The sequence below is a fragment of the Alosa pseudoharengus genome, unplaced genomic scaffold, assembly GCF_046254945.1.
Source record: "Alosa pseudoharengus isolate Yale_2024_CS ecotype anadromous, Long Island Sound unplaced genomic scaffold, YU_APseudo_1.1 YU_APseudo_1.1_scf_12, whole genome shotgun sequence".
Taxonomy (NCBI): domain Eukaryota; kingdom Metazoa; phylum Chordata; class Actinopteri; order Clupeiformes; family Clupeidae; genus Alosa; species Alosa pseudoharengus.
This window is the reverse complement of record NW_027468587.1, coordinates 2,707,667-2,729,539: the sequence shown is the minus strand read 5'-3', so window position 1 is coordinate 2,729,539 and position 21,873 is coordinate 2,707,667. Positions and strand designations below refer to the sequence as shown.

At 48.6% G+C, this 21,873-nt stretch overlaps 2 protein-coding genes across 8 annotated transcripts in view; one reads left to right on the top strand and one right to left on the bottom strand.

Annotated features, from left to right (window-relative positions):
• The window catches only part of otoa (otoancorin), a 32,375-nt gene extending 25,691 nt beyond the window's left edge, over positions 1–6,684 (top strand). The window contains exons 25-29 of the mRNA XM_076279598.1: positions 2,503–2,645; positions 4,536–4,672; positions 5,015–5,112; positions 5,491–5,677; positions 6,098–6,684. Of these exons, the coding sequence (XP_076135713.1) occupies positions 2,503–2,645; positions 4,536–4,672; positions 5,015–5,112; positions 5,491–5,677; positions 6,098–6,180 (648 nt within the window). The 3' untranslated portion in view covers positions 6,181–6,684. The remainder of the gene's footprint in view (positions 1–2,502; positions 2,646–4,535; positions 4,673–5,014; positions 5,113–5,490; positions 5,678–6,097) is intronic.
• A 99-nt stretch (positions 6,685–6,783) lies between these two features.
• On the bottom strand, positions 6,784–21,815 carry LOC143118689 (zinc finger protein 687a-like). Of its 7 annotated transcripts, XM_076279749.1 has the most exons (12): positions 21,749–21,815; positions 20,538–20,796; positions 18,279–19,922; positions 17,684–17,831; positions 15,937–16,018; positions 14,536–14,720; positions 12,141–12,317; positions 11,470–11,632; positions 10,462–10,791; positions 9,616–9,728; positions 9,059–9,170; positions 6,784–8,681 (listed from the first exon to the last, which is right to left on the bottom strand). In XM_076279749.1, the coding sequence occupies exons 2-12, from the start codon at positions 20,773–20,775 to the stop codon at positions 8,067–8,069; spliced, it is 3,807 nt and encodes a 1,268-aa protein (XP_076135864.1). In that variant the 5' UTR covers positions 20,776–20,796; positions 21,749–21,815; the 3' UTR covers positions 6,784–8,066. The 7 variants fall into 7 exon arrangements, 6 of the variants coding, with proteins under 6 accessions (XP_076135864.1, XP_076135859.1, XP_076135860.1 ...); XM_076279744.1 differs by having other exon boundaries at positions 18,279–20,796; XM_076279745.1 differs by having other exon boundaries at positions 18,279–20,796; positions 21,708–21,783.
• Positions 21,816–21,873: the final 58 nt, after the last annotated feature.

Sequence of the window (21,873 nt, the reverse complement as noted above, 5' to 3'; positions counted from 1 at the left end):
TAGTGTCGGTTTCAGTGAATATGATCAAAAAAATCTTGCCAACTGCAGCTTTAAACTGTGCACAATGTAGACCAGGGGTTCTCAAAGTTGTGACTGGTGAGGGCCAATTCAGGAACCCAACATTAACTGAGGGCTGCCAAAGGGGCGGGGGGAGAAAAAGAAAAAAAAACCTGGAAAAAAATCCCATTTGTAATCATTTTAATAACCAGGTTGCATCTCTACAGTTTATATTTATTGCATTAAACACATTTTAATTCATAACTGAGGCTAAACCTGGCAAAACTTTCACAATCCCTGGGCTTCTCTACCCTCAACAGACAAATTTGGGATATAACTGTTCTGGTTGCAGTCCATTTCAAGTACAAACTTATTTAGAACAAACAGTCTCAGGGCCCTATTTTAATGGTCTAAAACGGAAGTGTCTTTGCGCAAAACGCAATTCACTTTGTGGGCGGATCTCGGGCGCTGATGCTATTTTACCGGCGGGATATTTGACTGTTGCGCCCAACGCAAATCTAAAATGGGGTTGTCTGAAGTAGCTACATTAATTATGGGTGTGGTTTGGGCGTAACGTGCAATAAACCAATCAGAGCGTCATCTCACATTCCCTTTAACAACAGGCACGCTTGTTCCATAGCTGATTGCTATTATGGTGGCGTATTTGCCAGGCGCAGCCAGGAGCGTTCACAGCGCTATAATCACTGTTCAGTTGGGAACAGTTAGCTATTGATTTTTCATCTTGACAAAATGTAATACAGAATTGTCACAAAGACATACTTTCCGATGTTTTGGGATCATTCTCACTGAATCACGAGGTTATGAATGCATGGTGATATATTTGCAATGTACAATGTAATCTAACATTACCTCTCTATAGACAATGCATATCTTCTGTCAGTTAATCTCTTCTCTCCCGTGCTGCCGCTGGGGCATTTGGGTTAAATGGCATCGGCATGCAGTTCAACATCACGTCTCCTGAAGTCCTCTAACATTTCCTAATTTATGTCATCAACGCAATGTGTACGCTAGATTTATGCCTATTTTTTCACATGGACACCACACTGATTTCCCTCGAGTGGTAATATTTTTCTTTGAAATTATGTATGGTTTACAGAAATGGGAACTACATTGTATAGATGAGAGGAGCTAAGTGTGCGTTGCGCAGCACAGGCGGCCAAGCAAGGGCTTTGTTTAAGTTGACCTAACTTTCAACTCTGCACAGTATCCCATTAACTGCGTGACAGTAGACTATTTACAATATTTTCTGTAAAGCAGAGTTTGTAAACACGTTATCATCAACTTAATTCACGCACAACATTTATTTGAGCAGGAGAGAGAATAACAATGAATGGATGCAGCAACTACAGAAATTGTACAGAAATTGTAACCATACTTGCTGCTTTCTTGTACTATCTGTTGCTGGTTAACAGCACATGAAAAGCTGATTTAAGCTAATTCACTAACTCAAGACTTCAAGGCCATCATGGATATAAAACGTTTTTTGAAAATAACGAAAGGATGGAGGGAACATAGCAAAGCTTGGAGTTATTTCAGATGGGCTACAACAAGGTAGGCAAAATGATGGTGCTTAAAACCTTACACAACGGTAAATTGGAACAAAACTAAAAGTAACTTTAGCCTTTATAGGGCTGTAGCCTATAAAGTTGTCCAGATTAATAGGTCGTAATTAGGCGTTGTTGTAAAGATATTGCATGTAGATGTTGTACTATATAGGCTACTAAATATCTAGGTCACCAATGCACGAACAAAACCGGGAAATGGACAAATATTATCAAGGCTTTGAATGTTTCCGTCTGTGCACGGAGGTGTCTGTAGATTGGTGTGCAACGCATTCATTCATGCAGGCCTGTGGTCATGCACGCGCCCTTAAAATAGCATCTGCATTTTCGCCACAGACTTTAGACCAGGGAGTTCCTGGTCTGTGGCGGAATTGTTTTCTGAAACTGCAAAATATCAACAGTGAACGTTTGCGCCGGAACACGCCCCGTCTTTTCGCTGAACCGCCCCTGTGGGCGCAATCGAATTCCCTAATTTACCGGCATGTACCTGTGGAGGGAAAATTCCAATATGCGCTGACTGCAAAATAGGAAAGACAAACGCGCGAGTATACAAAGTCAATTGCGCCGGGACGGAAGATAGAGCCCTCAGTGTGCCTTGCTTCTTATCAGCATAGGCCTTATTCAGGGCCAATTCCAGCTACCAAAGCACCACAGCAAAACCTGACGGCCACGAAACACCACTAAACGGAGATTCATTCTTTTCAAAGCGCACAGTACAGTTGTACAGTTTTAACAGTTGTACAGATGTTATCAAATGTTTCCGCGGGCGCCAGAAATGTTTCCGCGGGCCGCCATTGGCCCCCGGGCCGCACTTTGAGAACCTATGATGTAGACAGTGACAGTGCTTATGATGAAGAGATACAGTAATGCAGCGTGGCCACTGACGGTGACGGTGTTGGTGGTGATTTCCTGCTGTGTCCAGAGAAGAGACGTGTGGCGGGGCTTCCAGGAGCGCACGGGCAGGTCTGCGGCCCAGCTGCAGGACCTGGACATCGTGGGCCTGGGCCAGTTCATCTGCGGGCTGGAGCCAGAGGAGACCCAGCAGCTTAGCAACGACTCCTTCAGGTGGGACAGCAGCTCTCGGGGGGGGGGGGGGGTACCTGAGGAAATCATCACAGAATTCAGAAATGTCTGTATGTTTGTGTGTGTGTGTGTGCATTCATGGTATGTGTGTGTGTGTGTGTGTGTGTGCATTCATGGTATGTGTTTGTGTGTGTGTGTGTGTGTGTGTGTGTGTGTGTGTGTGTGTATGTGTCTCTGTATGGTGTGTGTGTGTGTCTCTGTATGGTGTGTGTATGTGTCTCTGTACGGTGTGTGTGTGTGTGTGTCTCTGTACGGTGTGTGTGTGTGTGTGTATGTGTCTCTGTACGGTGTGTGTGTGTGTGTGTCTCTGTACGGTGTGTGTGTGTGTGTGTATGTGTCTCTGTATGGTGTGTGTGCATGGGCGGATTATGAACTTTCGGGCCCCTGGGCCCAGATGTTTTAAGGGGCCCCCATTAATTGTCGCATATGTGGGAGGGGGGGTTTGGGGGTCCTCCCATCCCAACAAATCCCAAAATTTGTTTGATGTGATTTCCTGTATTCTGGTGCATTTTGGGGATGGACAATACTAAATTCAATCGGATTCATAGCCTACATCCTGATTTGTTGATATTGAGGCAGTGATGCAAAGGCTTGAGCTTCAGGGCCCCCTGACCCCTTGGGCTCCTGGGCCTGGGCCCGGTAGGCCCGTGCAGTAATACATCCCTGTGTGTGTGTGTATGTGTCTCTGTATGGTGTGTGTGTGTGTGTGTGTGTGTGTGTGTCTCTCTGTATGGTCTGTGTGTATGTGTCTCTGTATGGTGTGTGTGTCTCTGTATGGTGTGTGTGTGTGTGTATGTGTGTCTGTATGGTGTGTGTGTGTATGTGTCTCTGTATGGTGTGTGTGTCTCTGTATGGTGTGTGTGTGTGTGTGTGTGTGTGTCTCTGTATGGTGTGTGTGTGTGTGTGTGTCTTTGTATGGTGTGTGTGTGTGTGTGTGTCTCTGTATGGTGTGTGTGTGTGTGTGTGTCTCTGTATGGTGTGTGTGTGTGTGTGTGTGTGTGTGTGTGTGTGTGTGTGTGTGTGTGTGTGTGTGTGTGTGTGTGTGTGTCTCTGTATGGTGTGTGTGTGTGTGTGTGTCTCTGTATGGTGTGTGTGTGTGTGTGTGTGTCTCTGTATGGTGTGTGTGTGTGTGTGTGTGTGTGTGTCTGTATGGTGTGTGTGTGTGTGTCTCTGTATGGTGTGTGTGTGTGTGTGTGTGTCTGTATGGTGTGTGTGTGTGTGTGTGTGTGTGTGTGTGTGTGTGTGTGTGTCTCTGTATGGTGTGTGTGTGTGTGTGTGTGTCTCTGTATGGTGTGTGTGTGTGTGTGTGTCTGTATGGTGTGTGTGTGTGTGTCTCTGTATGGTGTGTGTGTGTGTGTGTGTGTCTGTATGGTGTGTGTGTGTGTGTGTGTGTGTGTGTGTGTGTGTGTGTGTGTGTGTGTGTGTGTCTCTGTATGGTGTGTGTGTGTGTGTGTGTCTCTGTATGGTGTGTGTGTGTGTGTGTGTGTGTGTGTGTGTGTGTGTGTGTGTGTGTGTGTGTGTGTGTGTGTGTGTGTGTGTGTCTGTATGGTGTGTGTGTGTGTGTGTGTGTGTGTCTCTGTATGGTGTGTGTGTGTGTGTGTGTGTCTCTGTATGGTGTGTGTGTGTGTGTGTGTGTCTCTGTATGGTGTGTGTGTGTGTGTGTGTGTGTGTGTGTGTGTGTGTGTGTGTGTGTGTGTGTGTGTGTGTATGGTATGTATGGTGTGTGTGTGTGTGTGTCTCTGTATGGTGTGTGTGTGTGTGTGTGTGTGTGTGTGTGTGTCTCTGTATGGTATGTATGGTGTGTGTGTGTGTGTGTGTGTGTGTGTGTGTCTCTGTATGGTATGTATGGTGTGTGTGTGTGTGTGTGTGTAGGGAGGCTGCAGAGGCGGTGGGCTACACCCCATGTGATAAGCCTCAGCTGGAGAGCTTCAAGAGGAAGGCTGTGCTGGTGTTCGGGGAGCCGCAGAGCTGGAGTGAGGGGCAGGTCACCTCCCTAGGGAACATCCTGGGTGTGTTAGCTCTGCCTCACGTCCCATTAAACTGAACGCTAACACTGCAACTACTACAATACTTTACTACAACACTATACTACTAACACTTTAAGACATTGATGTGATGCCATTCTGAGGGTGGTGTCCAAAAAGTCTATTTTAGACAAACATTTGAGGTGCAAAATTTGTAGAAGAAGAAACTTCACTATCACAAAGCCTTCAGAATTACATAATAATGTGTGGCTTTTTGAAGTATTACTTCAATCTGCATACACTCTCGTCTGGACGTAGTCCTGTTGCATTGTGGGCTTTGAGTGTCTGTGACCACCTGTCTTCTTCTTCCTCTTCTTCCTCCGTCAGCTGGTCTGGAGGCAGCAGAACTGCAGAGTCTGACCCACTCCGTGTTTTCCTTCATCAAGGCCTCCGCCATCCCTCTCATCCCCCCCAAGCACTTGGCTGTGAGTATGGTGTGTGTGTGTGTGTGTGTGTGTGTGTGTGTGTGTGTGTGTGTGTGTGTGTGTGTGTGTGCGTGCGCTGTGAGTTCCTGGTCAAAAGCCTCTCTTGCTGCTGGCTCTTTTTGGAGTACTGAGACTTGTACCCGTTAGTCTGGCCACATTTAAAGCTCAGGGCAGATATAAATGAGGGGGTTACTGAGAGCCTGTAGAAACATGGGATCGGTTTTCATGTGTTTTCGATATTAAATTCCACCACCACACTTGAGCATCACACCCAAATATGGTCACCCGACACCTGTTTAGCTCCATTTCCATGATGTCACACATCAGCATGTGTTCCATTTGCCACTCTGGACAAATCTATTGACTTTTTTTGGTCAGGCACTCTCGGTCAGCCAGCTGCAGGCGCTGGGTCCTGACAACGCCGCCATGGTTACGGAGGCTCAGCGGGCGGAGCTAGGGGCGGAGCAGAGGAAGGGTCTGGCTGACGCGCTGGGCGTGGCCTATATCCGCGCCGGGGAGCCCAGCTCAGGAGGCTCTCACAGCTCCCCAGTGCCCCAGACCGGAGGTGAGGCTGGTCACCAGGAGCAGGAGGAGGCATTCTTTTTTTAAGTAGAATTTTGGGGCTGTTTTGTTTAATTAGATTAGATTTGTTTAATTAGGACAGTGAAGATTGACAGCAAGCGAGAGGGATAGGGAGATGGGGTGGGATTGGGAAATGACCGCAGGTCGAATTTGAACCTAGGTCCCCGTGGGCACTCGACCCAAATAAACTGACGTGTAACTTCTGAGAAATGGTGGAAATAAAGTGCTATAAAAAGTAAATTAACTGAGAGTGAGAGTGAAAATGGCATGGCATGGGACATCTATGGTATCGGGGGGAAACACATATTACAACTCACGAGAGGAAGACAGGAAATACAAATCTGAAATGAATAGCTACAAAAGCAGGTGACTACCTTAAATAACTGATTTTTTTGTCTTGCAGGTTCCACCAGTCACACCATGGGGGGAATTGTGCTCCTCCTGAAGCCCTTACTGCTTCTGCTACTAGGATTTATGTTAGATTAGTCTATTATCTGGATTTATGTTAGATTAGTCTATTATCTGGATTTATGTTAGATTAGTCTATTATCTGGATGTCTGGTTGCTGAAAATGTAACTACATAGGTTACTTGGAGATACATATTTGGCAGAGTTAGTTATCCTAATCAGGGACTGGTTTTAGGTTGTCGTTTCCGGAGTACATCAGGTGAAAGGACTTATGTACACTGACTGGGCAATTTGATGTTACGAAGAAAATGACATGGTTTCAGGGACAGCATGCCAACACACTAAAAGATCATATAAGCTCTGCTCTATATTCATATATCAACGCTCATGTACTTATATATTTATATTCATCATCTATAACTCTGTGTTGAATGTTATAATAGTGATATACATGCTGTATATGAGACATGGGCACTTTTGATGGAGCTGCAACATGCCTACATTAGTTGATGTTACCTTAGCTCCTTAGTGTAGACACACACATACACACACACACTCTTGGCTGTGGGGATGATCGAATAACGGTTGTCTACCAGATGTGGTCTGACTACATGGAAGAACTGGAGCAGAATGTGAGGATGTTAGCTGCACATCAAATGCAATGAAAGTTTAGGACACACGTTTAATAAGAGCCTGAATATTTTATTTAAGAACAATTACTCAATTATTTCATATTTTATATTAGAAAGCAACTAAAGTTTCACAAACAGAGGACAGGAGAGGGATCTGGAGAGAACTGTTGCTGGTGCCATTGTACACACACGCACGCACGCACGCATGCACACGCACACACAACCAACATATAAAATTTCTCATATACCGGATTTCACAGACTAGAGAATAAAATATGAAGAAAAAAATCTATGCATTTACAGTGATCTCATTGTTGTCTTCATAAACTGTTTTTTTCTGTTAAGCAAGCAAAATTAACACCTTACAGCTTACCACCTTCTCTCTCTCTCCCTCCCTTACACACACACACACACACACACACACACACACACACACACACACACACACACACACACACACACACACACACACACACACACACACACACACACACACACACACACACACACACACACACACACACACACACACACACACACACACACCAGATATACTGTATGCTAAAAAAAATGATCAGGAATGGGATTCACTTTAAAGGTGAGACACTCAGTTTGAGACACACACTCAGTTTGAAAGAACATGAACTTATGACAGACAGATGCTCTCCTTGCAAACACGCAAGCACAGGCATGTGCACACAAACACACACACACTTATAGAACTACATTCTCAAAATTCCCAGTCAAGGGCACTTTGTGGATCAGCCAATTTAAGAGGAAATTCCTTAAGTGGCAAGAGACCATGGTGAATTACAACCAGTGTCTCAAGCTTGCGGTCACCAAACATTCTACAAGGATCATGACAAATCAATTGATTGCTTAAACTAAGTATGCATACAATACAATGCTCTGATTACTTCCTGCAGACTGTGATTGTCTGGTGCCTTAATGAAAGCGCTATAAAGAACAGGCAACAGAGGGGGCAGCTCTAGGGGTCCTTCTCCCACTCCATCTCAATCATGGCTCCCCATCCCCTCCTCTCTGGTCCAGATGCTTTTTCTGTGGGAACCTTTAGTTCGGACAGAAGGTAATGGCTGAATTGCAAAAATGTACAACAGCAACAAAATAAACAAAACCAGTTAATCTGGTAACAGACCAAGGGGGTGAGTGATTCCGAGAACCATTTTAATCAATCAGGACCTGCAAACTGGGCCAAGCTCCCTTGTCAAGGTGAACGAGTCTTTGATTTCATGGTCATCTCAGAGGCTCCTGGGTGATGGAAAGCTAACGGGCACAAGGCTCTGGCCGATGGTCACTGTCTCTCTGTGGCTCTCAGACGGGCTTGTCGGTCTTGTGAGCGGTGATGAAGGCCATGCCGTGCGTGCGGAAGTGTGTGTTGAGGTCGGAGGCCTTGTTGAAGCGCCGGCCGCACACCCTGCACGCGCACGGCCCCTTCTCCTCGTCGCCCTGCTGCTGCGACGGCGACAACGACCCCGGGGAGCCCACGCCTGACCCCAGCGCATCCGCACCGAGCTCTCCGTCGGCCAGGCCGTCTGTGTCGGCGGCGGCGGCAGCAGCGTGGTGGTGGTGATGGTGGTGCTCGGGCGCCGTGTCTCGCACGCGGTGGCTGATGAAGCGATGGCGGCTGAGGGACGGTCCAGAGGCGAAACACGCGCCGCACTGCTGGCACTGCAGAGCTCCGTCGCCACGGTGACTCGGGATGTGGGCCAGAAACTCGGCCTGGTCCTCGGTGGCGAAGCCGCAGGGCATGCAGCGGAAGCCTGTCGTCTCCTCCTGCTTGACCACTCCTCCTCTGCCTCGGGACACGCCTCCTGGAGGCCCAGCCAATCGGGAGTCCTCTTCCGCCGACGCCCCACCCAGAGAACTCACAGTGGCGTCCAGTTCGGAGGAGCTGTCTGCTGCTTCAGAGAAGACAGAGCCTCGTTTCTACAGAGAGAGAGAGAGAGAGAGAGAGGGAGAAAGGGAGAGAGAGGGAGAAAGGGAGAGCGAGACAGAGGGAGAGAGAGAGAGAGAGGGAGAGAGAGAGAGAGAGAGGGAGAGACAGAGACAGAGGGAGGGAGAGAGAGAGGGACAGAGGGAGAGAGAGAGAAAGGGAGGGAGAGAGGGATAAATATTTCATCTTTGAAAATATTTGTGGTTAAAGAACACATACACTATGGGGGAGGGGGGGGTATTAAACTCCTGGTATGTTTGGGTGGGTTTGGTATTACAGGTGTTCAGGCCAGTCGGCTAGTATTAATGCTGACAGTCAAATGAGTTGCCACCGTCTGATTGGGCAGGGGAGTGAAAAGGTGGGGTCAGACCGGTCGGTCCACTGGTCTCCCTGGCAACGGGGCTCCAGGTGCATGCTGGGTCTGCATGTGTCTCTCCAGACTGAGACGGCTGCTGAAGGAGCGCTTACTGTCCACACACAACCTGCACACACACACACACACACACACATAAGTATAAGTATAGTATATATACTCTTTTGATCCCGTGAGGGAAATTTGGTCTCTGCATTTATCCCAATCCGTGAATTAGTGAAACACACTCAGCACACAGTGAACACACAGTGAGGTGAAGCACACACTAATCCCGGCGCAGTGAGCTGCCTGCTACATCGGCGCTCGGGGAGCAGTGAGGGGTTAGGTGCCTTGCTCAAGGGCACTTCAGCCGCGCCTACTGGTCGGGGTTCGAACCGGCAACCCTCCGGTAACAAGTCCGAAGGGCTAACCAATAGGCCACGGCTGCCCCTATATATATATATGATTACAATGGCAAAGCAGAGCTTTTTGGTAGTAGTTTGCCTTTCTCTAATAATGTAGGTAAGTATTTCCAAGGATATCACGTTTATGAACATGTGTGAGTGTGTCCTCACTGGCAGAGGAAGAGACGTCTGTTGTCTTTGTGTTTGAGGCGGATGTGCCTCCTGAGGCTGGAGGAGGAGGAGAAGGAGCCCTCACACAGATCACATGGGAACTTCTTCAGGACCTGCTCAGACAAGCACAGAGAGAAACCAACACACACGCACATGCACACGCACACACACATGCACACACAACACACACACACAAAACACACAAACACACACGCACGCACACACACACACATGCACACGCACACACACATGCACACAAACACAAGATAAGCCAAAATGTAACCACAAATGATTTCCTTGGGGGGAAAGAGCACCTATGAGTGCAACTCTTCATGCCCATCAAACCAATGGAGTGAGTCAACTGCAGCTGCACCAGCTGACACACTTACAGAGCCACTGTTGGCCAAGACGGATTAGGCTCAGTCTCAGGAGAGGGACAACGCAACTAAAAATCACCAGCTCACATCAATGCATTTTATTCCGGACAGTTTTATTTTATTTCCTTTTGCAGAATTTCTCTTGCACCTTAGCAATTAGTTTACTAGAGTAAGGATTGCAATATGGAGAGTGAGATGATCTAGGAGTTTAGAATACGGTTATGTTTGTGAAAACTAAATGTTAAACATCCCTATTTCCCTATGAAAACATATTCAATAGGAAACATTAGGTCTGGCTCTAGAGTGCTTGAAATGGCATCACTGAATGGCGGTGAAGGAAAAGGGGGCTGACCGTGTCATGCCGCTCGGCCATATGGGTAATGTAGTTCACCTTGTCATGCCGCTCGGCCATATGGGTAATGTAGTTCACCTTGTCATGCAGCTCGGCCATAAGGGTAATGTAGTTCACCTTGTCATGCAGCTCGGCCATATGGGTAATGTAGTTCTCCTTGTCAGTGTAGCGAGTCTGGCACTGTGTACAGCTCCAGGTGGGAGTGACCGGTCCGCCCCCGTTGGCTCTTCCTCCCGGCTTGCCGCCCTCCTCCTCGGCGTCCTCCTCGGCGTCCTCCTCGTGCTCTCGACCCCACTCCTCTCCGTCCGAGCTCTGCATCTTCAGCAGAGCCTTGCCCTTGACCAGCGCCGGCGAGGAGGACGAGGAGGAGGCGGCCACAGCGGGGATGGGAGAAGACGCCGCGGCGACGGACACTTCCTGCTTGACCGCAGAGCCTCTGTGTGCCGTCTAGCGACAGGAAGAGGAAGTAGAAGAATGGGAGGGGATTAAGCCAGGCTACAGATTAGAGACGGAGGGCAGATAGCCAAACGATCAACGATACTACGGCTACAATATAAACAGCCAGGTCAGGGCCCAATACTACAGCTACAAAATAAACAGCCATTTCCATATGCAAAACTAATGCAAAGTAGTGTCATGCTAAACTCCTTCTCAGTACTTGTGCAGAAGGATACTGAGTCTAATTGGTGAATTTCCTGATTGCTTATTTCTTCTCATTGTGTGCATCTAATCTGTTTTCTGAAGTTGCATAATGCATGCTTTCAATGTACATGGAACAAAGACGAGAATGAGTTTTGTTAAAGAAAAAAAAGGATTCAACAGAATGATTGTGTATTTTCAAAAATATGAGTTTGAACAACCTGTTAATCCTTCCGCATCACTGTGAGGATTCTGGTATGTTTCAAGTACATACAATATCAACCAAGACAAGAGTGGAACACTCCAAAGAACAGGAAACACTCATCCTCTAGTAGTAGTATTTTTGTTACCTACGGTCTCCTTTGCAAAGTAACTTGAATGTTGAATTAGGTTGAGATTATTTTATAAAAGCATCTGCTAAATGAATAAATGGAAATGAAACAACCTCAAATCTTATGTCCTAAAAAAACAGCAACGGATCGTAACCTTCATGTGGTCCATCATGGAGGCCCTCTGGGCGTAGAGCTTGGGGCAGTCAGGGCACTTGAACACGTGCACCTTCTGATTGGCCAGGTGAGTGTCAAAATGCACGTAGAGCAAGGCCTTCTGGGTAAAAACAGTCTCACACATCACGCACTTGTAGATCATCCTGGAGTTCAAACAGAGTGAAATATCATGAGCAACACGTACACTACATATGAGATGATTAAAGGTGATTAAAGGCTCAGTGAGTCAGCAGGTTTTGACCCCGAACCAACAGGAGAAAAGCAGACCTAGTTGTAGATTCATGAGACATAACAAGCCAGCTTAGCCACGCTTACCATGTCATACATGAAGCTACAACTGACATGCAGACTTAGATCAAGCATTCCGAGCTGGACTACTGATCTCCTGAATTACTTCAAGAATCCTGAGGAAGATGGATCATGTCATAGTAATGATAATGATTCGGCAAATTTTCATTAAAATATTAAAATAAACAGCTCCAGTCTATGGCAGTTTCATTACATAGTGAATTGTGTCAATTCATTTGTGTGTATTCGGACAGGGGATTCATTTATTTCATTCCTCTCTGTTTTTCACACACAGCAGGATACACACTCTCTGCACTGACAACATTCAAAGGTGTAACGTGACACCGCCACAGCAGAACCTACTTGGCCTGGACACTGGTGAGCGTTGGGTGTTGGGAGGAGATGTGGCTCTGTGCACTGGGGGCAGATTTGAAGGCCATGGGGCAAGAGGGGCATTTGTGGAACACCTCACAGTGTGAAGACTGGATGTGGGACTTGACCGAGTTCAGGCCACCAAACACCACCTGACAACTAAAACATCTGAGAGAGACAGAAACAGAAACACACACACACACACACACACACACACACACACACACACACACACACAGTCAGTACTAAATTCAACAAGTCACAAGTACCACACACAGTCACAGTATCTCACACAGTTAGCCTAACGCACACGTACACACTGCAGGACATTTACATTCAACAATTCATGTCACACAAACTCTACAAACTCAGTACCCCCACATGAATCACACAAACACCCAGATATACATACTCTAAGGCATAAAAAAAAAAAAGGTTTGGTTCCTGTTGGTTGTCAGTTGAGGCCATGGGTCGGTAGGGAATTTTTTTTTTTTTTCCCAGTGGCAGTAAGGGATAGGTAGAAAATCAGTCCCTCCAGGATTTCACGAGGTTTTTTGAGACTGTTACGACCTAAAATGCCTGGATGGAAGTTGCAGTGTTTTTAGCTGTTTCTTGTGGAGAAATTGCAGGAGGAAGTGAAAATTGCAAAAATAGTTGCGATTTTTAATTTTTTTTTTATTTAGGGCAATTAAGGTTAGTAAGACCAAAATCACACTGATCATCTTGATGCTTATTAAAAAAGGATAATCAAAGGTAAACAGTAAGGATTACAGAAAATCAAAGTAGGCCTACTTTATTTGTGAAAATGCTTTGACTGAGGTAATTCACAAAGCAGTATAACCTTTCGTAGAACTGTCCAAAAAAGACAGTCACCTAAAGAGATGGCATCATGTCATATGTTTCAATACATTCATATATTTTGTAATTCATATTAAGTTCATATCTTTTTAATGATTCATAGTCTGTGGCCTGCATAATTACTAATAGCCAAGTAAGTATCTAGTAATTTCATATTGATGTAAACTGTTTGACTACACTTCTGTTTAATGTCATTACATTGGTGGTGTACGTCTAATTGACTGCCTGCCCCTTTAAGGACGTGAGAGTAGCCTAATTACATTTCTGAGTGGATTGGAAGGCTTGCATCTCACTGTGTTCGGCTACGAGTGTAAATCACTTTTTGCATAGTGCATTACGATATGTGGATGCAATTGGGAATGTCTTCAATATCATTGGTTAAAATAAATGTTAAAAAAACAACTCGAATGAAATCATTCTTGGATCATAGAAGAGGTAAATGTCTTGCAATTTTATTAATTTCTATGATTTTGGTAGCACTACTCAAACTAAGCCCACAAGCTAGCAAACATGACATAAGCTAAAAGGACATATCCAGGTAAACGTTTGCCAATGGGTTGCATAGCCTACTCAAATGTCAGTAAACCAAGTAGGCCTTAATTACTTACTTTCATAGCCTAGGTAGGTTAGCAACACCAGGTTGAGAGATGCAAGTAAGCAAATTATTAATGTTAGCCTTCTATTTATTGTTATCAAAACTGTAGAGGAACGAACACGTTAGGGCAGTCTTTGGTGTCATATGCAGAAGGTGCAGAAGTAAGTGTGCCATCTGGCTCAATATTCTGCACGAGGGACTGTTGTGGTAGGTGAAATTTCACGGTGAAACTACGATGATTGGTCAAATTTGCCAAGAAGTTGCGGTGTTTGGACAAAATTGCGAGTGCCTTGGTAAGTGACTAAAACAATCGTCTTCGTGAACAGCTGTGCATAGGCTACTTTGTAAAAGAGAGAATAGGCTCATAACGCAAGGGGTAATTAATATAATTATAGTTCGCCTTTTATTTGTGGATTTATTTAATGTATTTAGTCTTATTTCTTCCCCAAGCTCATAAAATAAATTTGGGTCGCACATAAATTGACAGGGTCGGTCGGAAACCGGAACCCAAGAATTTTTTTTTTTTATGCCTAAGCTTGATACCCAGATATACATACTCTAAGCTTGATACCCAGATATACATACTCTAAGCTTGATACCCAGATATACATACTCTAAGCTTGACACCCAGATATACATACTCTAAGCTTGATACCCAGATATACATACTCTAAGCTTGATACTTATTTGCTGAATATGCAACAGAGGGTGTGTGTGTGTGAGTGTGTGTGTGTGTGTGTGTGGGTGTGTCTGTGTGTGTTACCTGTAGCCGATGCGGCGTGTGAAGTGCAGGCAGGCCTCCTGCAGGTGTGTGTGTGTGTGTGTGTGTGTATATGTGTGTGTGCGTGTGTGTGTGTGTGTACCTGTAGCCGATGCGGCGTGTGAAGTGCAGGCAGGCCTCCTGCAGGTGTGTGTGTGTGTGTGTGTGTGTACCTGTAGCCGATGCGGCGTGTGAAGTGCAGGCAGGCCTCCTGCAGGTGTGTGTGGAAGCTGGCCTGGCGTGCGACGCCCCCACACTCAGGACACACGTGGGGTGAGCGGTGGCGATGGATGCGCTGGTGGGCTGACCAGCTGCAGGGGTTGGGCAGCAGCATCGGAGGGGTGCACTGGGTACAGGCCTACACACACACACACACACAATCACACACACACACACAATCACATCACACACACACAGAATCACATCACACACACACACAGGACACAGCTTGATCACCACCTTTACAAAAGTATTACAAGATTACTCAGTATGGTGGAAACAGCAGCAATAAGGGCTCATTTACTCTGAAGCCCAAGGCTGAGACACTGATAAATGACCACTGATGTTGGCCAATCCTAACGAGTAGTCTTACTCTGAAGCCCAAGGCTGAGACACTGCTGAATGACCACTGATGTTGGACAATCCTAACGAGTAGTCTTACTCTGAAGCCCAAGGCTGAGACACTGCTGAATGACCACTGATGTTGGACAATCCTAACGAGTAGTCTGTTGTTCCAGACTAGAAGCCTGTTACTTCTTTCAGTGTTCCACCCAGGAATCAAGACTATAGGGCTGAAACAATTAATCAGTTAGTTGTCAACTAGTCAATTAATCAACAACAATTTTGGTAAAAATGCAATTTTGGTTTTATTTTTTTACGGAATATAGCCAGAATAGTGTTCCTACACGAACACAGAAAGTTGCTAGGTCGGTAATATAGAGGGCTGCTCAGACAATGGTAGAAGTGCAGTTTGTCATTTTATGAGGTTATGTGCCATCAAAATGATTTTTGGAAACGCTGAGGTAAAAAAACTCCTAATGGTGCTTTTAATAGAGCTTTGTGAAACACTGAACATTCTTTTCACCATTTTCTGACATCTTAGCTGCAGCTCTACTGACTGGAGCACATTGTCAGATTGAACTTGGTGCACATCAGTGTGTGTGTGTGTGTGTGTGTGTGTGTGTGTCTGTGTCCTTAAATTAGAGCTCATACACACTCACGCTCACACACTTCAAGGTGAATGACAGTGAGCTTCAACAACAAACCAGAGGAGGGTACAATTAGATGAATCTAAAAATAAGTCCAACATGGTGTGGGGTTGGGGGGGGGGGGTTATGAGGCGCCAATTCACCCGTGTTTGGCCAAGTCGTGGATAATTCTCTACCCAAAGTCTATCGATAAGTAATAACACAGGAGTTCAACTCAATCCAAGCGTGAAGGAATGACAAACTGAAGCAAAATACAAATATTAACATGACAAATCATTGAGGACACCGAGACGACATGACATGACACAGACAAACACACACACACACACACACACACACACACACACACACACACACAGTACTCACAGTGTTAGCGGAAGCTTTGACCTCCTGGAAGTGGGCCACCATCTCCGCTTTCCCGCTGAACTGGCTCTTGCACTCTGGACACCTGCCAATCAAACTCAACGTGAGCTCATTCTCAGCATAGCAGCCATGTCTACAGCAGGCCGTTACCACAGCAATCACAAGCCTACATATCTCAACGCTACATAACTGCTACACATATTCTACCCTAAAAACATCCCATGATCATACAAGCAGCCTTTTATTATTGGTACACATCAGCTTATACACACACATCCCTCACATCATAAAAAGACTCAAAGGTTCTAGACTAAAAGCCCTTTGGGCATGTGGGTTGCTGGCTGGCTGGCTGCAGTCCTCCTCAGGTTCACGTTGTACTGGGCTAATTCATGTGCTGTTGATTAGCGGTTCGGTAGATAGTGTTGTACTGGGCTGATTCATGTGCTGTTGATTAGCGGTTCCGATTGGGCGGAGTCTATTTCAGAGGGACTGAACGTAGTGTGAACGTAGCAAACAATCCGAATTTACATCGCAGGACAACGGCTGACTTCAGAAGCAGTCAACCCAAGTTACTGCTAGACTCGCTTGTGGTCAATAAATTGAACGTCACGGAGGCGTGCCGGCAGGGGCCCATAGGGTCATGAAGAGGGACAGCCTATAGGAAGCGCTAGCCACCGTAGGCACCTGCCCTGAGCAGCACCCTATTGCCCTGACCAGCACCCTATTGCCCCAGAAGAAGCACCTGCCCTGACCAGCACCCTATTGCCCTGAGCAGCACCCTATTGCCCTGACCATCACCCTTTTGGCCTGAGCAACACCCTATTGCCCTGACCATCACCCTTTTGGCCTGAGCAGCACCCTATTGCCCTGACCATCACCCTATTGCCCTGACCATCACCCTTTTGGCCTGAGCAGCACCCTATTGCCCTGACCATCACCCTATTGCCCTGAGCAGCACCCTATTCGCCTTATTCACCCGGCGGTCAGAACGAGGCTACAGGGTACACTTGCCATTACACCTCAGTCCAGCAGATGGTGATAGTGCACTCCGTTTGCAAACTGCTACAAAAAACCTCATTGAAGAAGAAGAACAGGCCAGTGAACCCTTCTTCTTTTTCGGCAGTGCAAACGGAGTGCATTACCACCACCATCTGCTAGACAGCGGAGAAGGCAACCGCTCTTTTGACACTGTCTGAATTCCGTCACAATATAGCTACAACGTTCATCCCTGGCCCAGCAAGCGCTCAGACCCTCTGAAACAGACAGTAGCTTGCGGGTGGTAGCGGGTTTAGCGCTTGCGGGTGGGGGTTTAGCGCTTGCGGGTGGGGGTTTAGCGCTAGCTTGCGGGTGGGGGTTTAGCGCTAGCTTGCGGGTGGGGGTTTAGCGCTAGCTTGCGGGTGGGGGTTTAGCGCTAGCTTGCGGGTGGGGGTTTAGCGCTAGCTTGCGGGTGGGGGTTTAGCGCTAGCTTGCGGGTGGGGGTTTAGCGCTAGCTTGCGGGTGGGGGTTTAGCGCTAGCTTGCGGGTGGGGGTTTAGCGCTAGCTTGCGGGTGGGGGTTTAGCGCTAGCTTGCGGGTGGGGGTTTAGCGCTAGCTTGCGGGTGGGGGTTTAGCGCTAGCTTGCGGGTGGGGGTTTAGCGCTAGCTTGCGGGTGGTAGGGGGTTTAGCGCTAGCTTGCGGGTGGTAGGGGGTTTAGCGCTAGCTTGCGGGTGGTAGGGGGTTTAGCGCTAGCTTGCGGGTGGTAGGGGGTTTACCTGTTGTTAGTGTACTGCAGGGGCTCGGCCTTCTTGCAGGGCAGGGGCAGCAGCACCTGGGGGCCAGCGGGGCTGGCGCTCTCCTCCTTACCTGGGCTAGAGGCCCCGGGGGCGCAGGGGGTCGAGGACACAGGGGTGGAGAGCACACCTGAGAAAAACGGGAGAGATGGAGGGAAGAAAAGTGTTGATCGGTCAGAACACAACTGAAGGGAGGACTTGCACACCCCCAAAGCACTGTTAATTGGGTAGAGTGAAAGAACACACAAGATAAAATAAGATGCTACTGAATACAACTGTTACTAATATTTTTGAATACATGCACAGGACATATGACCATGTTAACAGCTGCATTTGATCATGACTAACTATCTGAATCCCATAAAATGCAAAGGTTTACAAAGCAGATTTACACGACTTAAAAACGACATTTATATGACGTAAAAAAGAAATTAGGCATTTTTTTCTTTTTTCGATTATTGATTGTTGATGTTGATGAACAATTTACCAGGAGTATAATTACAGTGAAATCAAGGACAGACACAGACACAGACACAAACACAGACACAGACACAGACACAGACACAAACACACAGACCTATGGGTGTGGTGTCCTGCTGTCCGATCATCTGCTCCACGCTGACCGGCCGCATGACGAGGTGCGAGCACTGCATGACCAGGCCACGCTCCTTGTGTTCGCGCGCGTGGAGCAGCAGGCTGCACTTGTTGAAGAAGGCCAGCCGCTTGGCGCAGTGGTTGCACGTCACCTCGATGCGCAGCGAGCGCCGGTCGTAGTGGCGCGCCAGGCTGCGCTCCAGCGCAAACGAGTCGCCGCACTCCAGGCAGCGGTAGCCCGCGGCGGGCATGGGCAGTGCCCACTCGGCCGGCGGCGGCGTGCTCAGGTCCGGCTTGTAGCTGGGCAGCAGGTTCTTGCTGTTGAGGATCTTGTTGAAGGCCTCCACCAGGCTGGACTGGGAGCGCGAGATGACGGCGCCGCCGCTGTTCACGATGGACGCCGGCTTATTGCCGCCGCTGCCGGTGGTGAGCGTGGCCACCGTGGAGGCCAGGATGCTGCCGTTGACCGGCTTCTGGCCGGCGGATCTGGCGCTCGCGCCCACAGATGACGTGGCCGGGGACGAGGACACCGAGGGGAGCGTGGTGGCTTTGGTGATGCTCACCGCCGTGGCAGACAGCTTGGAGGAGCCGCTGGCGGCGGCCATCTTGTTCTGGGCCTTGCTGGCTGCCAAGAGCATGGCGGTGCTGGCGTCCTGCAAGGTGGACACGGGCAGGACCATCGCGCCCTTTGACCTCTGGTTCTGCCCAGGAAGTGGCGCGCCAGGTCTTTTGGGCCGGATCACCTTCTGGCCTCCCAGAGAAGCTTTAGTGCCGGCGTCCTTGGTGGTGCCGGTGGCAGCCGCCCTGTTCGGGGCCACTCTGGTCACAGTCCTCGTGATGCTGCCCGTAGGGGTCTTGACCGTTCTGATCCTGACCTTCATCATGGAGGGAGAGGGGGAGCCGTCGGCGTTGACCGCAGTAGGGCCAGGGCTGCCGTCCTGCTCGTCCACCTCCATCTGCTCCTCCCCATCCTCCACGCGCTCCCCTTTGCTGCTCCCTCCGGTCTCCATGGACTGCTCCTCTCTCGTAATCATCGTCTCCTCCTCCTCCTCCTCCTCATCATCATCATCATCATCTTCTTCCTCCTCCTCCTCTTCCTCCTCTTCCGCCTTGTTCCAGGTGGCCCCGTGAGCTGCGGGTGGTGGGGCGGACGTCTGGTCTGTGCTGGGGCCTCTCTGGGTGAGGGTGGGGAGCGTGGTGGAGCGCTTCCCCTGGGACGAGGCCGGCGGCTCGGGCTCGGGGCTCTCCGGCGAGTCCCGCTCCTCGATGACGTGCTCCGGGTTGCGCTGCTCCGCGGGGGTGCGTTTGGGGGAGGGAGGCCGCTGGCGAGGGCTGCAGTCGGCCAGGGGAGGCACGGTGACTGTGGCGGGGGGTGTGGGGAGATTGGTGGGAGAGGCAGTCGGGGAGGGAGAGCTGAACATGCCCGATGACGAGGAGCGCTTGCGACGGGGGAACTTAGGAGGGGAGCACATGAGCAGGTCCGGGCTCTCCTGGATCACCAAGGGGGGACTGCCGAGGTCCGGCTCCGACTCCTCGTCCTCGGATGCCGTACGCTGCAAAGCGGGCCCAGGGACTTCGCTCCGCAGCTGAGAGCCAGTGGGAAGGGGCGATGAGGGGAGAAGTGGACCTTCAAAGAGAGAAGAGGAGTTAGACGGAGGAGAAGGGGGAGTGGCGGAGCTGGAGAGCGGGGGAGGTGCTGGCGGGGAGAAGAATGTCGAGACCCGCCCCGCAGGCGAGGTGGACTCATGGGAGGACAGGGCGTCGCTGGACGCCGGGACGGCAGCGGATCGGTCTGCGACATCACCAGCGTGTGTTTCCTCCTCCTGAGGCTGAGTCACGCTGGGCTTGCGAGCCTTCGGCATGGTGTCGTTGGGACCCTGTGCCCCCAGTGGCTTCACTCTGCCGAAGCCGCCAGCACTGGTGGCTGACGCGCCCTCGGCGGCTGCTTTTGGGGAGGCAGGTGACCACAGCTGGCCGTTGGAGTGACTCTGAGTCTGAGTGGGGCTCAGCGGGAGCTCGCTGGCCTCCGCCGCACACTCCTCGAAGCCGTTATGGATCAAGGGCTCGCCGCAGCCCATTCCCTGCATCCTGAGGCCGAGACGGGGAGCGGGCAGCGCTCCGACCGCCCCTCCCTGCGCCCCGGCTCCACCAGGGCCGTCTCGACCCGAGTCGCACTCTCCCTCGCCAAACGCATCCGTTCGTACCCTGTTCTTTACAATGACACTGACCCCTGGTGGCTCACCGCTTTGAGATGACAGGGCGGTGGCGTGGGGCGTCTGATGGGGCTCGGGTGGGCTGGGGGGTCGAAGAGGTAGACCACTACCGCCTCCACCGCCTATCTTCCCCACCCCACCCCCAGTGCTGCTGTGATGGCCTTCCGAGTCCTCGGGCACAGACTGTATGGCTTCTTTGGCATCAATGTCTGGGATATCGAACGCTGCCAGCAAGTCATCGAAATCTGGGGTTTTCATATCCCCCATCCCCGTATCACAGATTGGTATCTGCAACAGACAGTTTGGGAAAAGGTCACTAAGTAAATGTTATATTAAATGTGCTTTTTAAACGTAAATATCAACAAGATATTAAAACGTACATATCAACAAGATAATCAAATATATATATATATATATATATATATATATAGTCAAACAAGGCTGTGGTAGTGATGACTCATACAGTATAACACTGAAACAAGAACACAAATACTGGGACTGGCATCACTCGCCCTCAGAAATGTAAAACTTCTTCATGGTAAACGCTGCAATGGTGACTAGTAAGTGTTGCGTGAGACTCTCGCTACAAAATTGAATCCATCAGGAAATTAGAATGTATTTTTGTTAGCAATGTCCAATGCACATCAATACAGCTAGGACTAATCTATTTTGCAAAGACATGCAGCTGTAAATGTTGCTAACGAGTAAGTCTCTCAAGCTACCTAGTCACTTTCGAAAATGTTAGCTAAATGTTGTGGCTAAAGTTAGCCTGCCAGCTAGCTGTAGTTTCTTCCGTATATTTTCGACGTCCTCTCTTGCAGGAGTTGGACGCCAAAACCATTACATTTTCTCTCAACGATGGATTAAACGTGTACCCGCGATGACATACAAAGTCGCCATTAACCATTGCACGCTACGACACGTAGCCTTACAGTTTAGGGAAATTGTTGTGCTCTTGATAGCTGACAGAAGCGCCCGCCGAAGTAGCTGCGATGGCAGGCTAGCCGACTTGGCTTATGATAGCTAACTAACGTCGAGCCAATGCAGAGCGCCCAGCTAACAGTAATCGCTAAGACAGTTAGCATGAATATGCTGGACAAACTTTTGCAGGACATTCTTAGTGACCAACTACATTACCAAAGTATAACATTATCTGGTGCATGATAGTTAGATTTGAAAAGAACATTTGCAGCGCTTACTGTTGAAGGAAGTGTTAAGAAGATGTATTTCCTCTGTTTACCTGTCTCAGGATTCCCGACTACCCCTGCCCGAATGGAGCTCATCTATGTTGTGTCGTCATGATCGAGGATCATGGGTCAGTTTTGCCCACGAGCTGCTTACAGCTTTCAATGTACGCTGCAATGT

Excerpts from the sequence above, each read along its gene's own strand:
- LOC143118689 (XM_076279744.1), bottom strand. The coding sequence starts at position 20,775 with ATGGGGGATATGAAAACCCCAGATTTCGATGACTTGCTGGCAGCGTTC. Across the intron at positions 14,721-15,936 it reads TCAAAGCTTCCGCTAACACT|GCCTGTACCCAGTGCACCCC; the intron begins GTGAGTACTGTG and ends GTGTGTGTGTAG. Across the intron at positions 9,171-9,615 it reads AGACGTCTCTTCCTCTGCCA|GTTGTGTGTGGACAGTAAGC; the intron begins GTGAGGACACAC and ends GTGTGTGTGCAG.